The following is a 27,734-nucleotide window of genomic DNA, read 5'->3' as shown; positions in this document are numbered from 1 at the left end:
CGGATTTGAGGCTGCCTCACTTCTGAAGCAGCAGCAACAAAAACGGATTTTCAAGCCAAGCCAAGCCAAACGCCCCCATTTTTTTTTTTGGTAATGGCTGACATTGTGTCCCCGTGGCCCAGCTGATGTCTCTTCATGGACCACCACCGGGCCGCAGACCGGGGTTTGGGGACTCCTGTTTTAAAGGAACAAACATGAGAGTTTTAAAAACACCAGAGACTATTATGGTATATTTTATTGAAAAAGTAAAAATAACAATCAGCGCTTGGAGAAATCATTCAGCAATGCTTCCATCAGCTTCCAAAAACCAAATGGCTTTACAAGAACAGAGACTTGTCTTCATTACAAGAAGTGGAGTAAATAGTTTTAAGCAAGTCAACAGTAAACATAAACAGCCACATTCTGTTTATAGAGCCCTTTATGTGTCGCACAAAACAATAAATGGTTATCCGTATCACATGTTAAAAATAGACAAAACCACTCTTATACTACATTACTTTTTTTAAAAAGAAGGAAAAGATAGACAATCAGATAAAACTTTGAGGCATAACATAGCATAAAAATCAATTACTTTCTGTTCCCAGTATGCTTCACAAATGGCTTTCAACGGTTCCCTGATATTTTAAACAAATTTATCATAACCTCATTAAAGTAAAGCCACTCTAAGTCTTGGCTGTTTATTACCCAACAGAACAAAGGAATTAGGAGAATAAGGCAAAATGAAATTAACTGCTGCACATTTTGGATTCATGCAGAAAACAGCAGTATGTCCAAAGTTTTATGTATTTAATTGCTATGGGTAAAGAAATTACAACAGTGGTGGGGAACGGCTGCCTCTTGCAATGTTATTCAACTATAGCCACTATCACCTATAACTATGCCAGAGCTTATGGGAACTAGAATCCAGTAGTATCTGGAGGCTCACAGACTGAACACTGCTGAACTGCATAATGCTATATTAATCTAAGTTCCCAAACTCTGGGCCACAGATTACACCACAACACCCAGAAGCCCTGATCTACCTAAAACTCTGGAAGTTGCAGTTAAAAAAAACTGGAGATCCCAATTTTGGGAACCACTACTCTAAAGGCTGCTTTACATATTATGCTTTCCTTACACAGAAAGCACATGGGATGGGGGGGAAGAGTGTGAAATTCACATACTGATAGCAAACATATGTAACAGTGATTGTGCGCACAAAGAGCTCCATGGTTCAGATGTACAAGCAATGCTCAATTTTTTCCCTGCATAAATGCCCGTGTGTGTCTTGGTTCAGTGGACATAAAACATGAAGACAGCTGGTCAAACTTTTAAGTATGATCTACATTGTCACATTAAATGTTCTTGGGATGATCTCTTCTAGAAATCCATGCGTTCTGAACATGCTTAAGCTTATTGGATTGCACAAGCCTTTTCAGGTCACTTTTGTAGAACTTAAAAAATAGGTTCATCATATAATATAAATAGGTTCTGCATTGCAGGAGTGATGGGAGAGCTACATTCTAAACTTACAGCAAGTCAGATATATGATTCAATCTCATCCAGTACTAGGAGTATATCAGAAGTAAGCTAGAGTCTATGTAGGCTCGTGATTAGAACTGCTTTTCTCATACTAGCACCCTCCAGATGGGTTACACTAAACTCTTCCATCTTCTCCAACCATTGGGGCCATCAGTTATGACAGATGAGAATGTCAGAAGTTGTACTAAATCATATTTGTAGGGTGCTATGGTGGCAGAAACTGGGATAGAAGATCCAGCTAGGGCCAGGGAGACTCAGGTTCAAATTCTGTGACTCAGTCATGATGTTCACTGGGTAGCCTTGGGAAAGCTGGTATTGCTCAGCGTAATCTATCTCACAGAACTGTCATGAGAATAAGTTAGAAAGGAAGAACAGGATATATTACTTTAAACCCCTTGGAGGAATGAAGAATGTAATTTTAATAAATAATAGACAATCACTGTATCAATATGAAATAATACATCTTTCTAAAAATGTATTATTTCCTCTTTTTAAAATTATTTAATTCATTCTTAAAACTGCAACTGTGTAATTTCAGTGATTAATTTCTTTAAGACATCAGGGAAGTCAAGGCAGCTGGGTTTAAGCATAGCTTCCAGACACTTCTTCCATTTGAAGGCAATGGCATACCATTAATAAAGGTTTTCAAATAGTAAACAAAGCTGTTGTAACAGGCACAGAAATAAACAGCTGTAATTTTAATATCATTCACTGAATATACAATCATGTGCTAATATAGGAACGGGGGACATGTCCATGTTCAGATGTTACTGTACTAAAACTCCTGGTATGTCGAAAGGCAGATCAAGGATTAGGGACGCAGCCCATGCTGGATGGGGTTACGCCCCCTCTGAAAACACAGGTCCGCACCTTTGGAAGTGCTCTTGGCTTTGTCTATGAGCCTGGATGCCCAGGTTTCAGTGGTGGCTAGGAGTACCTTTGCACGGTTAAAACTAGTGTGCTAGCTGTGCCTGTTCCTGGGACAGCTTTGATCTGGCCATAGTAACACATTCCTTAGTTACATCTCAGCCAGTTTACTGTAACACGCTCTACATGGGGTTGCCTTTTAAAAGTATTCAAAAACTTCAGCGGGTTCAAAACACTGCAGCCAGATTGTTAACTGGGGCTGGTTTCAAGAATCACACAACGCACACAAACACACATTAAATACAGCAGCTACACTAGCAGCTGATCCAGTTCCAGGCACAATTCAAAGTGCTGGTTTTAACACATAAAGCTCTAAACAGCTTGAGTCCAAGCTATTTCAAATGACCACATCTCCCTTCATAAGCCTTGCTGGGTGTTAAGATCATTAAGAGAAGGCCCTCTCTGTTGCTGCTCCCAGACTCTGGAACTCCCTCCCACAGGAGGCCAAGCTGGCCCCACCTTTGCTGTCCTTCCACAAACAGGTGAAGACTTTTCAGGCAAACTTTTCCTTACTGACTGACTATCTCGGAATGGTTTTAAAACAATATGGTTTGTATTTTGTAGCTTCTACATCTTTATTTAGTAAAGCTTTTGGAGGTTTAGTCATTAAGTCGTGTCCGACTCTTCGTGACCCCATGGACCAGAGCACGCCAGGCCCTCCTGTCTTCCACTGCCTCCCAGAGTTGGGTCATTGGTAGCTTCAATAACAAGTAAAGATTTTACCTAACATTTAAATATAAACTTTATTTAATTCTTCTTTAATAACTGAGTAATTTAGTGTTGTTAGCTTTAAATATTGTGTTTTTAATGACGTTAACTGTTTTCTGTTCTTTCTTAGGGGAAAGGCAGGGTAAAATATTTGAATAACACACACACACACATTTTACCCTGCCTTTTTACCCTCCTTTTATATATAGTAGACTATGGATACCAATGCAAAATCCCAAGAAGTGGGTATCACAACAACAGATCTGTGGATCAGAACCACACATAGAATGGGCAGATGAAACTATGAAAAAGAGTAGGCTCTATATGTAGGGATTTTCTTGGGAAGAGAAGTGGAAGGAAGGAGATAGGAATTATTCCCTACTGGTCATTTCAAATGAAATTCTTAGAGAAGGCAAACATAACTGATGATGACATGCAGGGCTGCCTCAACCCCAACTTTTCCAGAACATGCTAATAAACTACTGAAAAGATCACCTCAGAATGCCACCTGGAAATTCCACTGAAAACTGCAGTGAATGGCCAAGTCACTGCATATCATCACATTCATGTAAGCTTTCTGATCATCTATACTGAGGTGAGAAATCACTGTCTTCCAGAAGTTTTTGACTTCAACTATCAGAAGGTCTGGATAGCAAGACACATAGGAAGGGATTGTGCGTGTAGGTGGGAGGGGTAAAACATCTGGATTGCTAAAAGGTTTGTTACCCTTACCCTACACTCTGTTGTATCATCTCCTCGGTCTGAATCAAGGTGAGACAAGGTGAGTTCTCAGAAATCACAGGGTATGGTTCTTTTGCTTCTTCAAAATGTATGATGCTAAGCACCAAAGTTATGCCTATAAATGCTTGATTTACAAAGGTTCACAAAGAGGTAAAAGAGGAAGCTGAATCATAAATGACAGAAGGGGTAAATTGAGTGAAGACATACATTATTGTCAACAGACCTCCCCTAAATAAATCAATATTGCACCTACTTAAAATTTATTTTCATTTCTTAAAATATATTTAACAGTTAAGTTTAAAAAGGCCAAAGTGCCTCACCCCCCATCCAAAAATGCTATGAAATTGATTATTATTAAAATATTCATTAACGTATCACAACAAAAGGCATGCAAGTTAGATTAATATCTGGATGTGCTCTGCAGAACTTCAGAATATTTTCGCTCACAACTCTGAGATGAAAATACATTTCAGGCCATATTCAATACCCATAAAGAGGGGCTTGGAAAACCCATGGCTGCTCAAATACTGTTGGACTACAGCTCCTATCAGCCCTAGCCATGACTGGCAAGGACTGGGGCTGATGGGACTTGAGGTCCAACAACAGGATAGACTCCCTAGCTCTGCCATAAAGGAAGAAAGGTCACATCTTATCCTTCCTGCTGTAATCACCATTAAGCTCCAGATGGGTACCCTCCATCTCTCCTAATGTAAAAAGAGATCTATGGGCAGTAAGAGGAGTGTGCAAGTCGTGAGCTGCACATTTGGAAGCCTCTTGAATTTTAGTCAGTGAAAATGACAGCTAGCAGGTAAAGAGTCGCACTATTACACTGGACAAAGACAATCTACACACATCCAGAGACATTCATATATTAAAACAATTGTTTCATGGAGTAGCTTTTTATGAAACTTAAAATTACATCCATTTGAACCCTCATACAAATACGAGAAGGCAGGAGATGTGACAATGGTAAAACATGCTTTATATATGCTGTGGATGACTCTGGAGGCAAGAGATCATCTCTTGGACAGGCTTCCCTTCGTAGCAGATTTGATAGACGGCAGCAAAGAGTGGAAACCTAAAAAGCAGAAACAAAATAGCAAATCTCTTACGAGACAGAGAAGAAAACCTATAAATCAACAACACTCATGAGGGTAACAGAACCAAATTGGAGATGCATTAAATATGCTACTCCTTTCAAATCAAGAAAATACAATTTTTGATTTAAGTTTGTGTCAAACTTTAAGAGTCCAGACTAGCCCGACCATTCGGGTGAGTGACCCAAGGGACTCAGGCAGCAAATGCAAGGAGGTGGCAGAGGCAAAGACTGTTTGTCTTTCATTCCTTAGTAGTTTTCCTCCCTTTGGTGACAGAGCTGGATACTCATAACTTATGGACGTGCCTTGCTGAACAAGCCTGCTGACTTAGAGCATGATCCTAAGCAGCCAGGGAAGCCAAAGGCTAACTGAGCTGGTGCTAGTTGATGGGAGAGTCTGCAAACCCATCTTCCTCATTCCTTCCCAAAGACAAGATGCAAATAATTTGATCTTCTAACATGATGTTTCCACCCCACTTTTTTTCTTTCAATCCTCTGGTTTGGATTTTTGAAATACCCTGCCTGATGAAGCGGTTTAATGACCTCAGAAGCTTGTTCAGGTTTTTGTCCCCTTCTGCTTGGCCCGAAATAAAGGAATCACTACAATGAATAGTAATTATATGCACATCTTGTTCCTTGACTCTATTGCAATAACTACATGTAACATAAAAGAGGACAGGCAAGGGAAATGTTTCCCCAGAAATGGATAAAAGCAGCTCTTTTGAAAGGAACTGTCAGTCAAAGGAGTGTATGGAGTGTTTCACTGACCCAATTAAAAAATGTTGGATAAATGAAAGATGGAATAATTATAATATTCTAGGGTCTTTGGGCATGGATCTCTGGGAATTTCTAGTAATTACAGAGAAGAATGTTCCACTATTCCACCGCTCTTAAGCACTGCAGGTTAAACTGCTGAAGCCTCTGTGCTGAAAGGTCAGAAGACCTGCAGTCGTAAGATTGAATCCATGCGATGGAGTGATCTCCTGTCGCTTGTCCCAGCTCCCGCCAACCTAGTGGTTTGAAAGCATGCAAAATGCAAAAATGCAAGTAGATAAATAGGTACCACCTCGGTGGGAAGGTAAATGGCGTTCCGTGTCTAGTCACACTGGCCACATGACCACGGAGGATTGTCTGCAGACAAACGCTAGCTCTATGGGTTGGAAACGGAGATGAGCACTGCCGCCTGGACAAAATTGTTAAGGGGAACTTTTACCTTTACCTTTTACCTCTTTTACACACAGACACAGAGAGAGAGAGACCCGTGAGCTTCCATGGGTAAATGGGGATTTAAACCCAAGCTTCCTGAGTCCTAGTCTGTCACTCTTTTCACTACACCACACTTGGTATCCCACTGTAGTGTACTGCTGCAGAATTATGTTAATACAACTCTACATAGCTTTCCCTTGCCACCTCTGGAAAAAAAATCTTTTCTGTGGAGTATCAGTTAGTATAAAACATCATATGCAACACCAAAACTGTAACCAAATGATAAGAAAAATGTAGTTCTGGGCACAGAATTCTCTCTCTGTGTATATAAGCATTTAAAGCATTGTTGCTGTTCACTTCCAAGAGCCATGGAAAGCTTGGAAATATTTTTCCAAACATTGATTTGGAGATTCTTGTTGAGTAATTCCTTGGAAATTCCTTGGTGAAGGATCCCAAAGGACATCGAAAGGGTTCAAAAAAAGGACACCAACCTCTTCTACAATTCTAGATCAATTATTTCAATATAGAGTTTTAAAAAAAGAAAACAAAGATCCACCAAAAGCCTTATAATTTAACTGGCTGCATCCAACTCCATTGAGTTGTTTTCAATGTGTTCACTCAGCTGGGCCACTTATTCTTGGTAGTCTCAAGCATGCTGACACACATGTGGGGCACCAGGATATAATTTGCTCTAGCGTTTGCTAAAAACAACAACAAGAAGCAGATAAATACACAAACAACACAATATTAACAGGAAGATTCCTAGAAGTTAGGGCCAGCACATCTAAGAAATAAAATGTTTAAGACATATCTCACATGATGTCACTTACTTCTCCACTAATCCTTTCTGCTGGAGAATACGATACACCTCTGCAGATGTTTGTGGTCCCTGAAGCTTTTGCCCGTTCAGCATCTCTTGCTCTAATTCTTCAATAGACTAAATATGAAAAGAAAACGAATTTCCACTTTGTTGCCATTTCTTTAAACAGAAGAGCTTCATGAGAAAGTTAGCCTTCATTCAGGATGGCTGGATCCTGCAAGAGCTGGAATGGAGATGCTTTAGCCCTTGAGGTGTTTGTAGTAATCTGTACTACTGCCTCCTTTGGCCATGGTGGGTAGCGGTGATGGCAGTTACGTACATCTGAAGGGCTAAATGTCTCAGCTTCTGTACTATACAGATAATCTCTGTTTTAATAAAGCACAAAGCCCACTGTACAACTAGACCATAAGATGAGTAGAATATCAAAAGAACTATTCTTACTGCTGATCCCAAACTGCAGAGGAAAACCAAATGTGCGATTCACAGAGACCATGAAGAACATATAACAGTTGAAGGCAAGGGAGGATGATAGCTTTATTAGACCACTAAAAATTAGAACAAAAGAAAGTTTTTGATTCACGCAGGCTGGGCACTACAGAGTCTTGCATGCTGCAGGGGGGGGGAAAGCATAAAAGGTCCAACTATCTTGGCCACATGCACAGACCATGCTTCTTTGCTTAAGGCAAGATTCAAAACAGGGACTGTTGTCTCAGCTCGAGAGATGCAGGTTTCATATTGCACCACTGGTGTATGAATTGGAATTTACCTCCCAAGTTTCTTAGACAAAAGGGCTGCACATCATTCTGAATCTCCCCTCCTTCTTTATCCTATATTGGAACACATGGTTCTTTTTCAGGGGTGGGCGGGTATAGAGATATGAAAGTACCCTTATGAGAGAAGTTGGGTTTAAATTTAGTCTAAAACTATGTAAACCAGCTACAGCCAAATTAATAGTATTACCTATAGAGGTTTTGTCCTCAGGTTAGAGATGATGTCCTCAGGTTGCAGTCCTGCTTGGACTGTGTTAAAATGTCCATGTTTGGCTGTAGGTGGTGCTTTGGTGAGCTGTTCAGCATATCTTTGATAGTTCATAGTATGGATCCAAAACTACCATCTGTTTGTAACCTTTTAGTGGTATAATAATGGTAGTGGTGCCCCGCATGACGACGATTATCAGTCCCATGAAAATCGCTATTTAGCGAAATCGTCGTCATGTGAAAACCCTTTCCCCATTGGAATGCACTGAAACTTGGTTTAATGTGTTCCAGTGGGGAAAATACCTCGTTGTCCAGTGAATTTGGTTTGGGCCGCACGTACATTTGGTTTGGGCCGCACATACATTTGGTTTGGGCCGCATGGGGGGGCAGTCCTAGCCATCCTCCGCAGCCCTGCTCCAAGCGTGCTTACCGGCAGCTGCGATCTCAGACAGCAGAGGCTGCCAGCTTCGACTCCGGTGGCTTTATGGGGCCGGGAGGTGGTCCACCTATTGACGGGGATGGCACAATGCAGTCACACAGCCCCCCTCTCTCCTCCCCTCCCACTCCTTCCTTCCCTCTCCCCCCACTACCGTTGTGAAGTACCCCGGCCGCATTCCGGCCGCAAGCGCCGGCAGTGTAACTTCAAACTTTGGAATTTCTTTTAAATAAAAAATTGCACTGGGCCGCATTATGAGTCAACCTAGGCCGCATGTGGCCCTCGGTTGGACAAGGTTGGACAAGCCTGTTCTATACCATTCTGAAAAAGACAACATCTAGACAGAACTGTTCTAAAAGCTAGGGTAGCCATGTCCCACATTTTATTTCAAGCACTGTTCAGAGATACTGTTTCAGTAGAATAATTGCAACACTCTAGCAAGTTACCATTAAGCTCCACCACAAACCAGCCAAAATCAAAGAAGTAAGTCACAAGTACTGTACCTTCCCAGTTTTAACAAATGCTTCAGCCACTCTCCGGTTGCGGCCGCCATAGCATGTTGTGATAAGATCTGCAACTCCACAGCTCTCCAGGAAAGTGGCAGCAGACACCTGCCCCTTGCAGAAGAACTTTGCAAATGCCATCATTTCCATGAGTCCCAGTCTAATGACAGCTGCTTTGGTGTTATCGCCACAGCGAAGACCATCACAAAAGCCAGCTCCCACTGCCACTATGTTCTAAGAGACAACAGAAAAGAGAAAGAAACAATTGTATGGTTGAAAAAGACACAGAAGTCTTTGATCTCTGAGAGTAGAAAAGTAGGGGTAAGCAACCTGCAGCCTTTCAGAAGTTGTTAGACACCCAAATTATATTCCCCAAAATAATGTTTCTAGTCATATCAGTGTCAACTGGTGATCACTATTACCAACAGATTTAAGAAAAATACCATTTACAAGCCAACAGGCTTTAAACCATATACACAGCCAACTGTGGAAGTTAGATTCAATAAATATCCTGATGGGTGCATCACTATGACAGAACGGTGTGGGGATGCATTTTGGTTTGCCTGTGTGAGCAAGAGAATGTTAGAAGTGAACATTTGCGGTGAGATTGTCACAGATGGCTTTCAGTGTTGGGCATTATGTCAATAATATCACACAGTCCCAACACATCTGGACAGACTCATATTGAGGGAAACTGGAGGATATGAGATATCTCTTGATGTATAGGACTGGCTACCTCTTGCAGACTATATGCAGCACGGGAAAACAGGCAATGAATCATCAAGTTGAGTTCATATTTAGTGAACAGCAGAAAACTTTGCCAGAATTGATATATGTCCAGATAGATTGCCTGTGTCGATCTTACCAGGCTTAAGTGAGAGAGCCGGTGTGGATAATGCACTGGGTCTTGCTCTCCCTCACCTTGGGGTATAGAATAGTGAGAAAGAAACTCCCAAACAGTAGAGAAAGATCATATAGGTATCTATGGTAACATACACACTGTTTGTGTGGTGATGGCTGTTCAGTTATTGTAAACTAATCTGGTAACATGCCATTATCACAATATGGCAGCAACAAGTCCAGGATATAGGGCACCCTGGAATCTTAATTAAACTACATTTCCTTGTAAAATTCAGACTAAACATAATATTCAGAGAGCAGAGTTAAGTATGACCACATTCACAGGCAATGCTAGATCATGGCTGAGAGCTACTTGAGCCAACTTTTGTATGCCAAACAAAGCCTTGGGCTGGCACATTCCTCTTCTTCCTCTCATACAGAAGGCTTGGTTAACAAATGATTATCACAAAGGCAGACGATCTACAGTATGATCCAAAGGCAGCCCCTGGCAATTCCTGACATGATCTATGAGGCCAGGAATACCACTCGATTTTTCCTGCTATCCAACTGACCTCCATGGAAAAACAACCACTGTTAAGGTGGATACCAATATATGTGGGGATCACTGGGGAGTGGAAAAGAGAATTTTACACACACACACACACACGCACACACACAGACATCATCCTGAAGGTGCTGAGACTGCTGTTTTCTTGCCCCTGCCCCCAACAGTTTCCAATCCCATTGCAATCCTAACACTGCTGAGACAGCAATTTCCCCATAATGAATAAACATAGAGGAACAAAAAGCTTGGTGGAGATAGGTTTTAATCTCTTCTGCTTTGCGGTGACTCTGCCTAGAGCATGAAATTAATTTGTTAAAAATAATTTGTTATTATCCATAATTTATTATAGTTTTAGGAACGAGTTTACGGTATATGTTGTTACTTATATTGTTTCAATGTCACAATATCAAATACTGTAAAGTGGTGCCCCGTATAGCGAGGTTAATCCGTTCCGGATTAACCTTCGCTATACGAAAACATCGCTGTGCGGGTAAGGAAAGCCTATTGGAACGCATTAAACTTAGTTTAATGCGTTCCAATAAACTCGAAACTTACCCCTCCAGCGATGTTTTCGTGTCCGTAAGCAAGGGGAGGGCGCGAAAACACTGATAGGGGCCATTTCGGGTCATGCGGCGGCCATTTTGGAGCCGCCGATCAGCTGTTCAGCGGCTCCAAAATGGCCGCCGGACGCCCCAATCGTCGCAAAGCGAGTGCGGCGATTGGGGCTGATCCGTATAGCGATCCCCAAAAAGGGATCGCTATATGGATTCTTCGTTAAACGGTGCGCTCGTTAAGCGAGGCACCACTGTACTTGAATAGCAGCTTTTCTTGTTAATTTGGGCAATAATTTGTTGGTTTGCTATTTTTAGTTATTTTAATTGATTTCTTTTCAATGCGTTACTAGCGATGCATGCAATTAACTGCTTTTATAAGTTTCACTACAATTAACATTCCTAAATATATTCTGAAATGAATTTAGCAAACACACTAAACTTACAGCTATTACTTCCAAGGTCTCAAACCTAAAGGTGCTGAGATTGCTGTTCCCCCACTAACAAAATAGATCACTAAATTTGTCATAAACCACAATTCCTGGTTTAGATATGATGGCAAGCCAGGAACAACAGAACAAGTAAACAGATCTTGATTAAATCATCCCCCTACACTTTCTGTGAGGAAGCACTCAGGTGTGAAATTGCACAGGTACTTGCAGAAGGATTTTGGCTGGAGGAGAGGGGAGCTTCCTTCACTTCAAAACTGTGAGGAGAAGAGAGTGCTCCAGAGATGACCCTACCCGGAGGCAGAGAGAAGCATTGGCTTCGGACAGCAGATTTTCACTGAAAGGCAGCAAGACATTATTTAATTTCTTGTCACCCTGTTTTTGCTGCCAGGAAGAGGGACCTCTGAAATTTTCTGTCCCCAGGCACCATGATAATTTGGCAGGTTTAGATATTATGCACCTCAAATTTGGAAATGCACAGGATGGATGGGGTTTGCTACCCTGCTTCAGACAGCAGCCCATCATAATACAATCTTGAAGGTCCCTTTGCCCTCCTCCTTCGTTCTGCCCCCTGAATTTTATGTGCTTAATCCATAGTAAGAAGAACTGTTTTGTTTACTGGCCTGAAGTATAACAGGAGGCTTAGATCTTGTCTACTTCTTCAGATCTAATAACAAATGTTTAAATACAAAGATGCTCTGTGAATAAGCATCTGAAACTTGGCAGTTTTTTGCTGTATTAAAGGAAAGGGATTGCTTTTCAGAGCAATTAGGAACTTGTTACTAAACCAGTCCCTTGTGATGAAGAGGCATAAAACGGCCATTAGAAAATAAGCAAAAAACTTGTGCTGACAAGCAGCTGCTTCCAGCTCTCTAAATCTATGGCACCCACAAAATTCAGCGATAGTATTTGAGGACCCGTCTAATGCATCTGTTATTTAAAGGAAAGATTTTGCTTTCATTGCCAACAGCCTTCTATACTGCATACCCAGCTTTATCAGAAGGCTGCCAAAGCTCGTTAAAAAAAAACATGAAATGAAAGCAGAGTTTCCCAATAAGTGCATCTGAACAGCAGATGTTCTTCCAGCTGCAGATCGTTATTTTAGAAACTGCATTTAGATGTCCTTGGAAGCTAAAAATTATACCACTAGGAAAAGAAAAACCTGGTTAGAACTCCTTTAACTTTTGTCTTGGCTTATATCCTTAGGTGATCTTTACAAATCATTTAGACGTGTGGATGCACAGGAAAATACCAATCAGAACGAACAAGGAGAGGTGGGAGGTCATTCATGTAGGCAGGCTGCATTGCTTGACACCTATTTCAGGAGAATATGACTTTGGGTAGTGCCCCTTTTTCAATCCCCCTGGTGCTTTTTATCTTTCCAAATCTGGAATAAAGAACCATAATAGATCAAGAAAGAATACATAAAAAATACCCTGTCTTTTTCACATATTAGGACAGGGCAGGGTATATGTGGCTATCCAGGTGTTGGACTCCACCTCCCTAGACAGCATAGTTAATGGTGACAGATGATGCAATTCAACAACTTCTGCAAGGCTTCATGTTCCTGAGTCCTGAACTAGAAGTGTCTCTTATCAGCAAATGCCTTATTGTTTGTTGTGGGTTTTTCGGGCTCTTTGCCCGTGTTCTGAAGGTTGTTCTTCCTGACGTTTCACCAGTCTCTGCGGCCGGCATCTTCAGAGAACTGGAGAAGGAACTCTGTCCATGTTCTGTTGCTGTTTGTTGGACAGTTGAGTACTGTATTTATAGCTGTGGGAACAGCTTTTGTCCTTTTCAGGAGATACGGTGATCAGCGTGTTTTTGTTGTGGATGTATTGTTGTGATAAGTGGGAGAGACTACATTAAAATGCCTTATTGTTAACTGCTTAGGCGTGATCACACAGGGAAACAGATCACATTTTCGACTGCTTGTGGAATGGGTCTGGCAAACATGTGATGCACACAGAATTGGACCTTTTTGGTCCAGTTGTACAGCTACACTTTTGAGAACCAGCCTACTGTGATTCTCTGGCAGACAGAAAGTTTGCTTGAAGGAAGACTGTTTCTTGCAAAGTGATCCTTTCCAGTGCAATCAGATGTCTGCCTTTCACACTGTCTGATGACACCCTTAGATTGTGTCACTGGTCCAGTGTGACATTGAGAGTTTACCAGTAATTCCTATGTATTTTTATAGGCAGAGCATTGCTTGTAGTGCAAGCTTCCTCTACCTGATCACTTCCAGATGTGCTGTGACATGAATCTCACCATCCATGGGATGTGTTGTGCAACATATCCAGAGCCCTCCAGGTTATGGAAGGCTGTGCTAATGGCTTCTAAAAACACGACACATATATGGGTGGCATTGGGTGTGGTTCTTGTGGCCTAAATAACAGCAGCAGCTTTCCTTCAGACCGAAGAAGAGGAAGCTACCCGAAGGAAAAGGAGGTGAGAGAATTTTGGTAAGAACCCTCTAAGTTTGCTGTAGTATCTTCATGCTACCCAAGGCCACAGAGGAGGCAAGTGCCAGACTTAGTCCTGATGAGACACCACTCTCATTTTAGAAGTGAGGAAGGAAGGACCTTCCCCTTTGAACACAGTCCCTGCCAAAATCTCAGCTTACCTTAAGAGCACCACAAAGCTCAACCGTGTCTGCATCATCTACCACAGTTATTCGGAAGTTTGGAGTCTGAAGAAGTTCCTTAAAGAGGAGACCATTTTCCAAAATCTTACACCCTGTTTTGATGGAACAGAGGAGAAAAAAAGGGGGGAGGAGGGAAGGAAGGTTGTTAGCATAGTTTTAATTGTCATAATGGAACTTTCCACCAAGGCAGAACTTCTCAATCCTTATCTCTCATTCATAGCTTCATATCTAGCTTTACAGCAAGGATGGTCAGCTATGGTCCTGTAGACACTTTTTGGACTACAATTCCCGTTAACTCTCAGATAGCAGAGCCAAAGGCAAGGGGTTATGGGAACTGCAAACCAAATGTATCTGGAGGTCCAATGATTTGTCACCTCTGTATTATAATCTCGAAAGTGGCATATTAAGAGAGGATGTTTGTATCTCCCACTTCCCCAAAGCTTCCCCATGACAGACCTATTTTATGGAAAGTGACAGAGAAATGGAAATTAATATTGCAACTTCTTTAGAGGTGGCATTAATCATAATCAGAGTATTTGTTTAATAAAAGTTGCTAAAATATTTTGCATAGCAATTCTGTGAGTATTTCAATTTCTCAAAAACTAACTGAAATATTAGGCATGAAGATGGATCATGAACATTTCCTCTTCTCATCACTATATTTTTGTTGTCAGCACTTGTTACTGAGAACTTTAGCAACAGTGCATTCTTCTACATGTTTATTCAGACATAAGCATCATTGAGCTTAATCAGATTTACTGTCAGATATGGAGAGATCTGTAACAAAAATATGAAAACTCTTGAGATACCTTAACAATCATATCTTGTGGGGTTTGGATATTATTTAAAAGAAAGAGATAATTTCCCTAAATTACCTATTGTGGTTTCACAGAACTTCTCTGCAGCTACCTCATTGGCAATGTTGGCTCCCATCAGCACACTGATATCTATTCCCATCTTCTCCCGAATTATATCTGAAATGAGTTTGAGTCCCTCTGGACCTTCATCTATTCCCTGAAGTGGACATTAAAAGAGAAGAACTGGAATCACTAGCAGCCAGACAGAAGATGAGAGAGAATTATCCTTGCAGAATTCACGACCACATCTATAAGCCATCTGCATTACCCTGGATCCTTAACACTGCAGCGACCACAGCCTCAGTAACCAGTCTCAGCCCTGTTATTGTCACGACATTTTAAAGTTCTCATCTTTCAGAACTCAAAAACACGGTTCTGGATATGAGCTTTGGAACAAAGGCATTTTTGCCTGTCAGTCTTAGCATCTTTCAAGTGACTGAGTAATCATTATTCATAAATCATGTACAATACAATGCAGCACTCTAGAATTCACCAGCTGGCAGATACGCAAGTGTCCCTAGCTTTCCTAAATTCCCCACACAGTGTATTCACATAATGTTTGCTTGCAGGGAGGAAGAGAAGCCAGAAAGTGTATTTGTATAGAGGGGGCAGGTTAGCACAGCGGCAGAAGTCCTGTTGCTTAGAGTAAGCCAAACTGTAACTTCAGCTTTGTTTCTCCCTGGTAAACAAACCTGCCATGATTCTTGGTACCATCGGCACTCGCTGCTTGGTGCCTGTGCCCTGAGTATCACGGCAGAAAAGGAGAAATGGACTGAATGTTACAATTTGGCTTGTGGTAAGCAACAGGATTTAGGCCAATATTTATTTCAGCCAACAAGTTAGAAGGAAAATAATAAAATAAAATAAAATAAGTTCTGGAATCTAAACAACATTGATCACCACAAACAGCACCACTGAAGCTCAGACATAAATGGTTTATGTGTGGTTATGTAGCTTGTGTCTTGTTGGAAGGGAGTAATTTTTGTATTCGCGAAGGCTTTCATGGCCGGGATCTAATGATTGTTGTGGGTTTTTCGGTTTCTTTGGCCATGTTCTGAAGGTTGTTCTTCCTAACGTTTCGTCAGTCTCTGTGGCCAGCATCTTCAGAGGACAGTACTCTGTCCTCTGTGCTACTCCCATCCTCTGAAGATGCAGGCCACAGAGACTGGCGAAACGTTAGGAAGAACAACCTTCGGAACACGGCCAAAGAGACTGAAAAACCCACAACAACCAACGGAGTAATTTTTCCTCAAGGTATTCAACTCTGAAAAGCATATTGATCTTTCTGCTGGGAAGGCCCTTTCAGCAGGCACTGCCAGAAGGCAAGCAGGGGCAGATGTACAAACACGGGATGCCAAAAGCTCCAGGGAAGTGTTTTTTCATCAGCCTCTAAAGCAGGCAACCAATGGGTCACCTGCAGTCAACCAGCCCCTTGCAACCTCCTGGGGAATTTATACCCATCCTCAATGCAACCACCGAGTTCCCCCCCCTCTACATAATGCTCTCTCTTTGTGGGAGAGGCCTATGTCTGCTCCTGGAAGCCTCCAGGAGTAGCAATCTTCACATTAGGAACTCGGGAGCGAAGGTAGGTCTCTCAGGGCCCCAGTCTTGCAAAAACTGAAATATCAAATTGAGAAGTTGCTATCCAGGCACTTCCAGTTTTGTTTCTAAATGGCCATTTCCAGGTTTGCAGCAGGCTCTGGGTGTCCAATATTTAGCACCCAAACCAACAATGCTGCCTAGCTGTACTCTTAACACCTGGTCAGAGTTTACAGCTTTATATCATCCTTCTTTAGAAAAAGGAGTTGTCTAGCAAGGTCTAATGTAGTTCCACTGGTGGAGCTAAGTGAAATCTGGGCACAGCCAGGGCATGAATACAACCAAGACTGGAACATGACATATGGTGCTGTGAACCATGTGGGGAAGGAAGGGTGGGACGTAGAGGTAATAGACAAAACTCCAAGTAGGTTTATGTTAAGAATTGCAATAGGACAGAAACAGAGGAAAAATGGCTGCCTTCTTCCTTTCTCTTTCCTTCCACTTTCCTTAACTTCTTCAGAATTATTTTTATTCAATGTTCTGTTGAATAATTTCAAAGCATTATTTTAAATAAAATAATATTTGTACAGTGGTGCCCTGCATAGCGACGATAATCTGTGCAGCAAAAATCGTCACTATATGGATTCGTCGCTATGCGGATTTTAAAAGCCCATAGGAATGCATTGAAACCCTTTCAATGCGTTCCTATGGGCTTAAAACTTACCTTTTAAGCAAAAATCCTCCATACGGCAGCCATTTTGGGTGGCCGGTAAGCGAGGAATCCGTCCCTGTTTTACCCGGCGGCCATTTTGGAACCGCCGATCAGCTGGGGGAAAAACATTGTTATGCGATAATCGGTAAGCGAAACAGCTTACTGATCATTGCAAAGTGATTTTCCCCCATAGAAAACATTGTTATGCGATTGCAAAAGCGATCGCAAAAACATCATCGCTATGCAGATTCATCATTAAACGGGGCGCCTGTTATGCAAGGCACCACTGTACTATATTTGTTGTACCTTAATTAGAGTGATTCCAATAGCTTTCTTGGCTACACGCCCAGCAATCTCATCACAGATCTTCTGAATGAACTGGTGGGGAATAACAAAAACCAGCATGTCTGCATCTTGTACAGCTTCCTTCAGATTTGGAATAGCAACCTAAAAAGGGGGGGGGAAATGAGGAAGACAGGAGGGGAGCAAAGAGAAACAACTGTAAAAGGGTTCCCCTTTATTATGTCAATAGTTCATGTTTGTTATGTTAATTGGTCATGCATATTCATGTTGCTGAGAGGCAGACCTGAGGGAGATGCGACGAGGCGGAGCCTGAGAGGGAGTCAGTCAGAGAGAGAGTATGAGTAGCGTGAGAGCGTGGGGAAGGAGACAGAGTGTGGAGTTTGGGGAAATCTGAGAGGTGATTAGAGTTAGTAGTATATTATCAAATAGAAGATTGTTGTTAGTAAATTTACCTAAAGAAGATATTCATGAATCACTATCAATTTCTGTAATCAATAAACAAAACTTATATTTAAAAGACTTTGAAGTGTGGAACTGAATCTTCATCTTCCTGAAGTAATGGTGATTTACTGATCACCTGGTGGCAGCAGTGTAAAAGAGGGGATTGTTTGCCTTCGTGTGCTCTGAGTCTTGACGGTCAAGCAAGGGGGCTCGAGGGTGAACGCCACATCAAGTTTCTTTCAATTTCCAGGTTTTATTTCAAAATGAGACTTCAGTTTTGTTTTGGAAATTACAAATAATAAATGTATGCTGGGCCAAACATTCAAGGTTGCCTTTTCACTCATTTGATTCACTCTCTGGAAAACTGCAGGATGATGCAGAGGACAAAACAACCCCTGATTTCTATCTGCAAAATTATCTACATATTTAATCCAAGCCCCTCCTGAAAAAGTTCCCTTGGGCATGTAGAACTGGATCCTGTTTCTGATAAATATATTTCAAGACTTACCACATTTTCTGGTAACTTGTAACCAGGGAGATATTTTACATTCTCATGGTCATTGTTTATGATATCTGTCAATTTTCTTCCATTAACTGTTTCTTCAAAAACCCACATTTTCACAGTAGACGCAAACTTCTGCATTGTTTTTACATTTTTGCCTATTATTTTAGCCACAGCAGATCCCCTGTAAAAGAAAGAAAGAAGAGAGAGAGAGAGAGAAGGGATAATACCTTATAAATATGCCTATTTTAATGTGAGAAAGGCAATTCCGTTTGAATAACCAAGTAATGAGTCTAACTACTTTTTAAATTCCCAAGTCAACCATTAACAGAAAAAGTGAAATGGAATAAAAGTCATTCATTTGTCTATCAGTTACATGCAGTTTGAATTCTGTTGAGATTAAATCAGTGGAACACATTAGTTCAGACTGTCTTAAGACTCACTTGATGGACAATACTATTTCTTTAACAAAATCAGATCCTACCTTTTGCTCTGAAGCTGCCAGAGCAGCTTATATGCATGCAATGAAACCAAATTCACAAATTTAATCTAATAATCATCAGAAGATGCAAAATCATAAAAAACTGGACAAAACGAAGATCACAAAAACCAGGAACTTACAAATCTAAAACCCCAAAGTGAAATGAAAAGAGTGATAACATTCACAAAAAGAGAGATTATTTCCTCCCTCCCACTGGGGGTCTTCATATTGGCAACAATAATTTCATTGATTTTAGATACCGCTGCTGGAATCCTTCTTGAAGACTCTGGAGAGGATAATATTGTAGCAGACATGGTTTCTATGGCAGGCCTTGTGAGAGTGACGGCTAGGGCATCTGCTAGAAAACATTTTAACAGCTCCAGTCAGAAGCTCAATACAAGGGGGAGAAGGAAAGAGAGACCCACACCCCCTCACAGTACCTCCACGCTGTCTGGATTATTCACTCTCATCAAGACCAAAACTATGTCTAGACAAAAGGTGAGGAGTTAAGAGACTCCTCAGGAGAATAAAATGGGAAAGGTAGGTAGAATTAATACAATCTACATATATAGTAGATGACACTCAACCAAAATCCCCAGATTATTTTTCCTCTTTAGTTTAATGTACATGATAAAAACCATGAGGGACAGAACAAATCCCTGCGGTGTCCAATATGCCATTATCAAAACTAACAAGTTTGAAAATAAGTAATTTATCATATGATTTTGCAAATTTTTTTGTTCGCTCTCTCCATCCTCAACACACATACTACAGTTCTGTAATCTTGGACATCACATCTTGGTGAAAAATATCTCTGTTAGGATTCATACTGCAAAACTGTTCCTTCTTTACTATTTTCCTTGCCTTCTAGATTCTATTTCCTCTGAAAGTTGATTTTACTAAAATTGCAAGTTTATGTCTAATTGTATTTTATTTTAATTTTCAGAATCTTTGTAAAATCTTGTGAAATCTTTTAACTATTTAAAAATTTATAAACATTATTAGGTTGAGTTTATTTTTGTTACACTTTAAATTTCTTATTGTAAAGATGCAAGCAACATCTCTGGAACTCAAAAGTGTTTTGAAACATACTCAGCATTTGGAATTGGATTTTGTTTGAATCACACCAATGGAACAATTCTGACATGGTAATTAAAATTTTATTTATTTATTATTTAAATTATTGATATGCTGCCTTTCTTCCCATTGGGGACCCAAGGTGGCTCACAGCAGATAAAAAAACAGATTTTAAAAACATTATATAAATATAATGTTAAAAACAATTAAGCATACATTAAGAGTAAAAAATTAAGTTTAGAAACAATTTTGAAACATGTGAAAACCTATAAGCTAAAAACCAGCTTTCTTGAAATAACAAAATAGATTCTAAATTAAATAAAGTTAGCGTGGACCAAAAATATACATTTTCCCTTACAAATAAGTAATCATTTTAAGGACTTGTTTCTAAGTTTTCTTGGTTTTGTTTCTTCTCTCCATCTTTTCTTTGTCATATAATGTTTTAGTGTAAGAGCAGGAACTGTCTTGTTTTTAGCAAAATGTAGGCTGAGAGCCATTCTCATGTAGAATTGGATAGAAAAGTGGTATAGATATCGGCATTTCTGTTTGGAAAGAAGAATTTCAAACATTCTGCACTAATAGCTTCTTTTCCCAAAACACCTCCCACTTCCATAATTTAAAATGAGTAACTTCAAAAATCAATAGCTTGTTGTATGGTTGTTGTGGGTTTTTTGGGCTCTTTGGCCATGTTCTGAAGGTTGTTCTTCCTATCATTTTGCCAGTCTCTGTGGCCGGCATCTTCAGAGGACAGCACTCTGTGCTCTGGTGCAGTTTGTTTGGGAGCTGAGTATTTATGGCTGTGAGATAGGCTTTTGTCCTTTGTGTATAGTAACTCAATAGACCAGCTAACGACGCCCATCAATCACAGTGACAGATAATCTCTCCTCCTTATCACAACAATACACCCACAACAAAAACACACCTGATCATCATCATCACCCATCTCCTGAAAAGGACAAACATATTTTTCACAAACTCTGATTATATTTCTTTAGTTGATTCACTTCCTGCTAAAATGCAATACTGGAAAGGGAGCCATTATCATCCTCTGGGAGAAAGGTCATAATTTGATTCCACATTCACCTTGGATAGTGAACGCTCAAAAGCAAGCTGGTCAGAGTTACAAAGATAACAATCCAACCACCAGGGTAAAGGGAGGAGAGCGTCAACTTTCACCCACATTCACCCTTCCTCAAACCAACTACTTAATCGGAAAATCCATGGTTTTAGCAAGGGGAGTGAGCAAACATGTAATTCAAGCCATGGGGTGAAGAAGACTCTTCTTCAGTCTGGCCTAGAGTTTGCAAAAATCTATACACGTGGGAGTCCAACTGCTTGGGTAAAGTATCACAGCAAGACTTCCGTATTAATCAGAAACCTGGCAACTACAATGAGAAAGTTAAACTACAGTACTTCCATATAGCACTCAAGGCAATTTGAGAAGCTTAAAAACTGATGCCCTCTGAACAATGTTGAGGTGCCCACAATATGTCAAACAACACACATTCCTGAATGTGCCAAAGGAGTCTGGCACTCTCCTCTCCCCTTGTGCACTCTACAACCCGTACAAGGGTACTTGCTACCCAGGTTCATGGGTGAAGCCAAAGAAAACCAGATGTTTAAAGTTATGACCCTTCTATATCCAGGCCACATGGCAACATTTAAATACAGTAAAAAATGGCAAACATCAAGAGTGCTTTTCTCTCTTCCCTGTGCCTCTTTATCATACATCTCCCTTTCACGACTTCTGCTTCAAAAGTCTCACATGGGCTGCAGCAAAATTAGAAACAGGAGCAGGCCAACAATCACCAGGAAGACTTCTATGGATTGTCAAATAATACACTGAGGATGCAGCTGTACATTGCTTTCAGCTGCCAAAAAGCGGAAGGAAAAAATGGCAACAGAGAAGTAATCAATATTTCATGCTACATTAAATCCAGTCTGCAAGGGGTGAATATTGATGTGGAATATTGTGCTCTTGTGTTTGTAAGAATGGCTCAATTATATTCTGCACTGGGGAGGGGGGATCAAACAAACATTTTTCCCCACCAGGATTTTGTTTGTTAATTGGTTAATAATGAGCAACATGAATTTCCAATCGAATGTAATGCATTCAGTGTCATAGAGCAGACTATGAACAGTAAGACTTGGGTTCAAACCTGTGCCAACAGTAACATCATATACACGTCTACTCTAAAGTAAATCCCTGTGATGCTTAAAATATTGGCCTAGGATTTGGAAGATACAGGTTCAAATCTCCATTCAGCCATAAAATTCATTGCAAGCCAACTCTCATCTAGCCTGACATACTGCACAGGATTTTTGTGAGGATACAGTGGGCAGAAGGAGAGCCATTTTGGCCACCTCATCTTCAATGGAGGAAAAGCAGTGCAATGGATAAGTAGGAAATATTGGATTGCAACTTAAGTGAATCTGGGTTAGTCACTACCTTCCAGTCCAATCTACCACTAAGGTTGTTGTAACAAGCAACATGGCAGTGGTATGGAACTATCTATTGTAGACTCAGTTCCTTGGAGGAAACGTGTAAGAAAAACAATACAAATTTTAACATTTCACTCTCTGGATCTCCACAAAAGGGATTTTGTGGCTATGAAGCTGGTAGACGAATGTATCCATAACTACAGCCGTAGCTAGTAAGATAGGACATTAGAATTTATATTATAAGGGCAAGAGCCAATTTATGCACCACAAAAATAAATGTTTGATACAGAGTAGATCCATAAATCTGCAGATACTCTACCCTATATGCAAAGTGGTTGGCATTACCTGATGAACAGGCAGACTCAGCTTTAGAAGTTACTATCACTACATTCTGAATTCAGAACCAAAGAAGGGTTCGATATTGTTTGTGCAGTTAGACTTCTGTGCTATATTTTTTATAAGTTAATAGTTGCTGGAGAAAGTCTGACTGGAACTATGGTGGGAAAGCCAGGATTGCAGTCTTTGGTCCAGTTGCTGTCAGCATCTGCCTCTCCATTCCCAGTGCAGCTGCTATTTGTTCTGTGAGGACAGCTCCCACTAATATACTACTGGACATTTTTCTCCTGCTATAAATAAAGACCATAGAACCAGAACAATATACTTAACGTGATGGCACAGAATGAGTAAAACAAACTTTTGAATCAATTAGGTCTTTTCAAATATCATGAACATGGCTTCAGATCAAGAGTAGTCCAAGAGACAACATGGCAGCCTCTCCCTTGTCCCCATACAAAAATCAACAGTTAGATCACACCTGTCAACTGAAAATACTTGTCAGTTGGAACATGGCAGAGTCCTCCACTGCACCCAAGACAGAAGACAATTTGGGTGAGGAAAGGTAAGCATACTGTATTTTTCGCTCCATAAGACGCACCTTTCCATAAGACGCACCAATTTTTTAGGAGAAGAAAACAGGAAAATATAATCTGTTTTCTTCGCTCCATAAAACGCACAGACTTTCCACCCCCCTGTTTTGTGGGGAAAATATAGTATATGGCTCCATCCGCAAGTAATGAGGAACAACAAGAAGGCCCATAAGGCTAAAGCAGCAAGCTGCCATAGCTGTCTCTCAACATCAGCTACCTCACATAGTTGCCCCACTGTGTTTAACGACAGAGATGGTCCTTCTCTCATTTAGCTTAGTACAGTGGTTCATTATAAGGCTATGGCAATTCAGCAGAAAAACACAAAGATGGCCATTTGTACTCAGTGACATTTATAGTGTACACCCAGTAAAACTTCATGCAAATATTAGCCACTTTTGCAATGACCGGTGGGGAAAGTGAATATAAAACAATATATATAACAAAATATCAAACAAATTCCTTTAAAAATAGTTACCACAAGCTCTTAGGTCTGGACTTTGAAGTTGTAAAATAACTAAGACATCCATATTTTTTAAAAGCAATTGTGCTTTTTAAGGTCATATCTTGCAAAAACAAGTTAACTGTTACCAATTTATGGAAGCTGACAACCAATACAAAAACACAACACTGAAAAATTGCACAATCAGTACCAGGACATGAAGTAATGAGAAACAATGGACTGCAACCTAAGCCTTTGAAGCCCTCCATCAAATGGTTCTACCAGTGATTGCAAAATAAATCCATCTGACTGTTTGGACTCATATAAGTTCTTGTCCCTTCAGGCCATGAATTCAACACTTAACTCACCAATGACTATGTTCAGCTGTTTGAACAACTGACACGCAGAAGATGTATGAATGAGCATGAAACAAGAGTCTGGGTAAAATATCTTCTGTTACGTTAACAAAATAAAATAGTCCTACTTGGGGACTTCTCAAGGGCTGCTGCAGAAACAGAACGCTATACTAGAGAAGCCTTTGATTCAATACACCAAGGCTTTTTTAAAGTTCTTACATTACCAGAAGCATGGAAGATAATGGATCCAAAGCCATTACAGTGGTGCCCCGTATAGCGAGGTTAATCCGTTCCGGATTAACCTTCGCTATACGAAAACATCGCTGTGCGGGGCAGGAAAACCTATTGGAACGCATTAGTTTAATGCGTTCCAATAAGTGTGCAAACTTACCCCTCCAGCGATGTTTTCGCGTCCAGCGGCCATTTTGGAGCCGCCGATCAGCGGCTCCAAAATGGCCGCCGGATGACCCGAAATGGCCCCTATCAGCGTTTTCGCGCCCTCCCCTTGCTTACGGAGGTCGCGAAAACGCTGCAGGGGGGCATTTCGGGCCATCCGCGGCCATTTTGGAGCCGCCGATCAGCTGTTCGGCGGCTCCAAAATGGCCACCGGAGCCCCAATCGTCGCAAAGCGAGTGCGGCGATTGGGGCTGATCCGTATAGCGATCCCCAAAAAGGGATCGCTATACGGATTTTTCGTTAAACGGTGCACTCGTTAGGCGAGGCACCACTGTATATGTTTACAAAACATGATCAATAGAACATTATACTGATAGATCAAAACACTGCCTCCATCAGCCTCCTAAAACACTGAAGGCAGCTCCTCAGCCATCAGTTCATCTCAGCTTGTTATAATCACATCTTCCGTAAACATTTAGAGGGAAAAACAGATTGCAGTAGCTGGTAGCCACATTTTCACCTAAAGGCAAGAAGGGGATCTAAACAAATACTGCTTTTCACACAAACAGAAAGGCTGGTGTCATAATTTATTTGTCTGTTAATTCAGACTCAAATTCAAGGCATGGCTCTCTTTCCCACTCTATGCTCATAACAAGCCTGTGTGGTCAGTCAGATTAAGTATCTGTGCGACTGGCTCAAGGTCACTCAATGAGTTTTATGGACAAGTGGGAAAATGAATCCAGGTTCCTCAAGTCCTGCTCCAGCACTGTAATCACTAGGAACTATATTCTTATCTTACATTCCAAAGATTAAGTGTGTAGAAGTGGGAAAGACTACATTACAGCTACCTCATCAGTTCTGCCAGAAATAAGAACAGTGTTTACATGCATACTGCATGGCTATATGCATGTATTATTGGGAAACTTAATCAGACTATACTTCCTGAATGTAAGTGAATGGGCTCAAGATATTTTGCTGTCTGAGGCAAAGGAGATGATCCTTCCCTCACTCTCCACTATTCCACATACAGAAGATAAATGGATCACCAATTGATTTTACTCCAGTACCTTTGATAGGATAGCATCTTCTAGTACAGCTAAAGCAAAATTTATAAAAAGTTGTATTTAAAATTATAAATTCCAGCGTTCTCCAGTGGACATGCTGGCAGAAGGATTCTGGGAGTTCTAGTAAAAAAGAGTAGCTTTTCCATACTCTGACCTAAGGGCAGCAGGCTGCTTTGGGGGTTCAGAACCCTTTGTGTGGTTCACACAGCTCTGTCTTTCAATAGAAGGTAGCAGACATAGGGCTTAAGAACAAAGGCTGGGTCAGGAGGATCTGATAAATCTGCCCACCTGAGGCCCTCAACCTAAAAATAGGGTCAGCCCTGATAACAAGAACAATTAGACACTGACAGCTGCAGTGGACCTTCAGCACAATGCAGAGGTTGAAGGATGGGCCAATGGATGATAAACTGAAGGAAAGAGTGGATGATACCTAAACCACTAAAAATCAAACATAAGCTAGCTTTCAACCCTATATAGGTCTTCATCAGGCTGGGTATCACAGCTGTGGACAGAAGAAGAAAAACAACAACATAAAAGATCCAAAACCAAAGACACGTGTGTCTCAGGCCGTTTTGTTTAAAGTGAGTTGCAAAGTGGAAGTTGTAGACTCAGGTCAGAGGTGTGGGTTTCGTTCCACATTTGATGGTGTGGATAGGAATGTTAATCAATGAGTTTCCAGTCATTCAGCATTATGTTTATTAAGAGGGAAGAGGACTGTCTCACGCAAAGTCAGATTTGCACAGGATTGAATCGCTTGTCTACCTACAAGAGAAAGGTAATGAATCTGAATTCATTTTAGTCCTCCTCAGACATTATGGCCTAGTAAGAGGATTAGAAGGGTCATGAGAAAAGGGGGGGAACATGTGGGCCCTTCCCACTTTCTTCATTCAGAGGTGACTCAGACCGCCATGTGACAAAGATGGAGCCCACATTTCTGTGGTGGCTGAGCCGAATGGCAAAAGGTTATGTTGAAAAATACCAGCAAAATCTAAGCCTCTTCCTATTAGGAACTAACTATTTCAATTTTAGGGAACGTACTCTGTACATACACTGTGAAAGCACCAAATATTGGTGTCATGGTGAGGTGAGTGTAACTATCTAGGGAAGGCCAGGGGACTGGATTAGGACTCCAGGAGAGTCTTAGTCTCCTCCCCCTTTTTAATTCATCATATGCATTTGACAGCTCCTGCGACAAATGGTTAAGCATTAATCTGCAAACACTGGATAACCTTGTGCAGAACACATCAACAGGTTGGTTCAAATCCTGATTGAGTCATTAAGCTCTTTATTTCTGAGTCACTGTTTCTAAAACTAACCTACCTCACAGGGTTGTTGTGAAAGTAAGAGAGGAGAATAACATGATGACCATCCTGCACTTCTTGGGAATTGGGATATTCATGCAGCTGCAATAAATATAATCCAGGAGAATAACATAACCAAGAAACGGTTATGCTGCAAGGACTCTTAGGAGCCTTTTTCCCCCTTTAGATCTGTGGCCACTGGGCTGACTACTTCTAGGCTTCTCCCCACCCTCACAGAAGGCTATCCTTTTTATTTAGCTAAACTGTGACGACATCAGCTTTCAACCACCCCCCAAGCAGGGCTCGGCTCTAGGTGATTATACCTACTATATTCTTATTTTTTTTTAAGCATAAACAAGAACCGGCCAGCTGGGGAGGAGGCAGCTCTACTATGCACGGCGGCCATCTAGCTATTTGCGCAAGGTGAGGCGCAGAACTGCGCTCCAGCGCAACAAGGAAGTAAGAGAGCTGGGCTTTATTGGAAGCATGAAGGCTGCCCATGCAGGGCTCTTCATCTCCCGAACCGGCACTTCGATTTGAGAGGAAAGGGGGGGAAAATGACAGCGGATTTGAAGGTACGGGGCCAGAGGAACGCCCACTTTTCCCGCTCGCCCCCGCAAAGCACTCAAGCAACAAGAACTGAGGATCGAGAAACGCTCTTTTCTCCTCCAGTCGTCTCGCCGCAAAACTCGGGGACACGCAAACCCCGCCTCACCCGCCACTCACCAGTTCCCGGACCCCACGATGCAGACTCTCAAGGGCGATGACGCCAGAGCCATGGGGACGCCTGCTGCAGATCAGCACTCGGACAGCAGAGGACAAGGAGACGGCACTCCACGCCCCTCCAATGGCCGCTGCTGATAACGCTCTCCCAGCCATGCACAACCACCCCCGGGCGAGGCGATCCCGCCTCTTGC

General features: G+C 41.3%; 1 protein-coding gene across 1 annotated transcript; it reads right to left on the bottom strand.

Annotated features, from left to right (window-relative positions):
* Positions 1–217: 217 nt before the first annotated feature.
* GPD1L (glycerol-3-phosphate dehydrogenase 1 like) lies at positions 218–27,734 on the bottom strand. The gene is made up of 8 exons (XM_020799500.3): positions 27,544–27,734; positions 18,342–18,519; positions 17,396–17,536; positions 14,857–14,995; positions 13,961–14,073; positions 8,936–9,169; positions 7,030–7,136; positions 218–4,975 (listed from the first exon to the last, which is right to left on the bottom strand). The coding sequence occupies exons 1-8, from the start codon at positions 27,594–27,596 to the stop codon at positions 4,879–4,881; spliced, it is 1,062 nt and encodes a 353-aa protein (XP_020655159.3). The 5' UTR covers positions 27,597–27,734; the 3' UTR covers positions 218–4,878.

This window comes from Pogona vitticeps, chromosome 6 (assembly GCF_051106095.1).
Source record: "Pogona vitticeps strain Pit_001003342236 chromosome 6, PviZW2.1, whole genome shotgun sequence".
Taxonomy (NCBI): domain Eukaryota; kingdom Metazoa; phylum Chordata; class Lepidosauria; order Squamata; family Agamidae; genus Pogona; species Pogona vitticeps.
The sequence above is the reverse complement of the archived record's forward strand: the minus strand, read 5'-3'. Positions and strand labels throughout refer to the sequence as shown.

What these genes read in the sequence shown, in the direction of transcription:
- GPD1L (XM_020799500.3), bottom strand. Translation starts at nt 27,596, where the DNA reads ATGGCTCTGGCGTCATCGCCCTTGAGAGTCTGCATCGTGGGGTCCGGG. An exon ending in ATCGTGGGGTCCGGGAACTG is followed by an intron (nt 18,520 to 27,543) that starts GTGAGTGGCGGG and finishes TTTCTTTTACAG; the next exon opens with GGGATCTGCTGTGGCTAAAA. An exon ending in ACAAGTTACCAGAAAATGTG is followed by an intron (nt 17,537 to 18,341) that starts GTAAGTCTTGAA and finishes CCCCCTTTTTAG; the next exon opens with GTTGCTATTCCAAATCTGAA.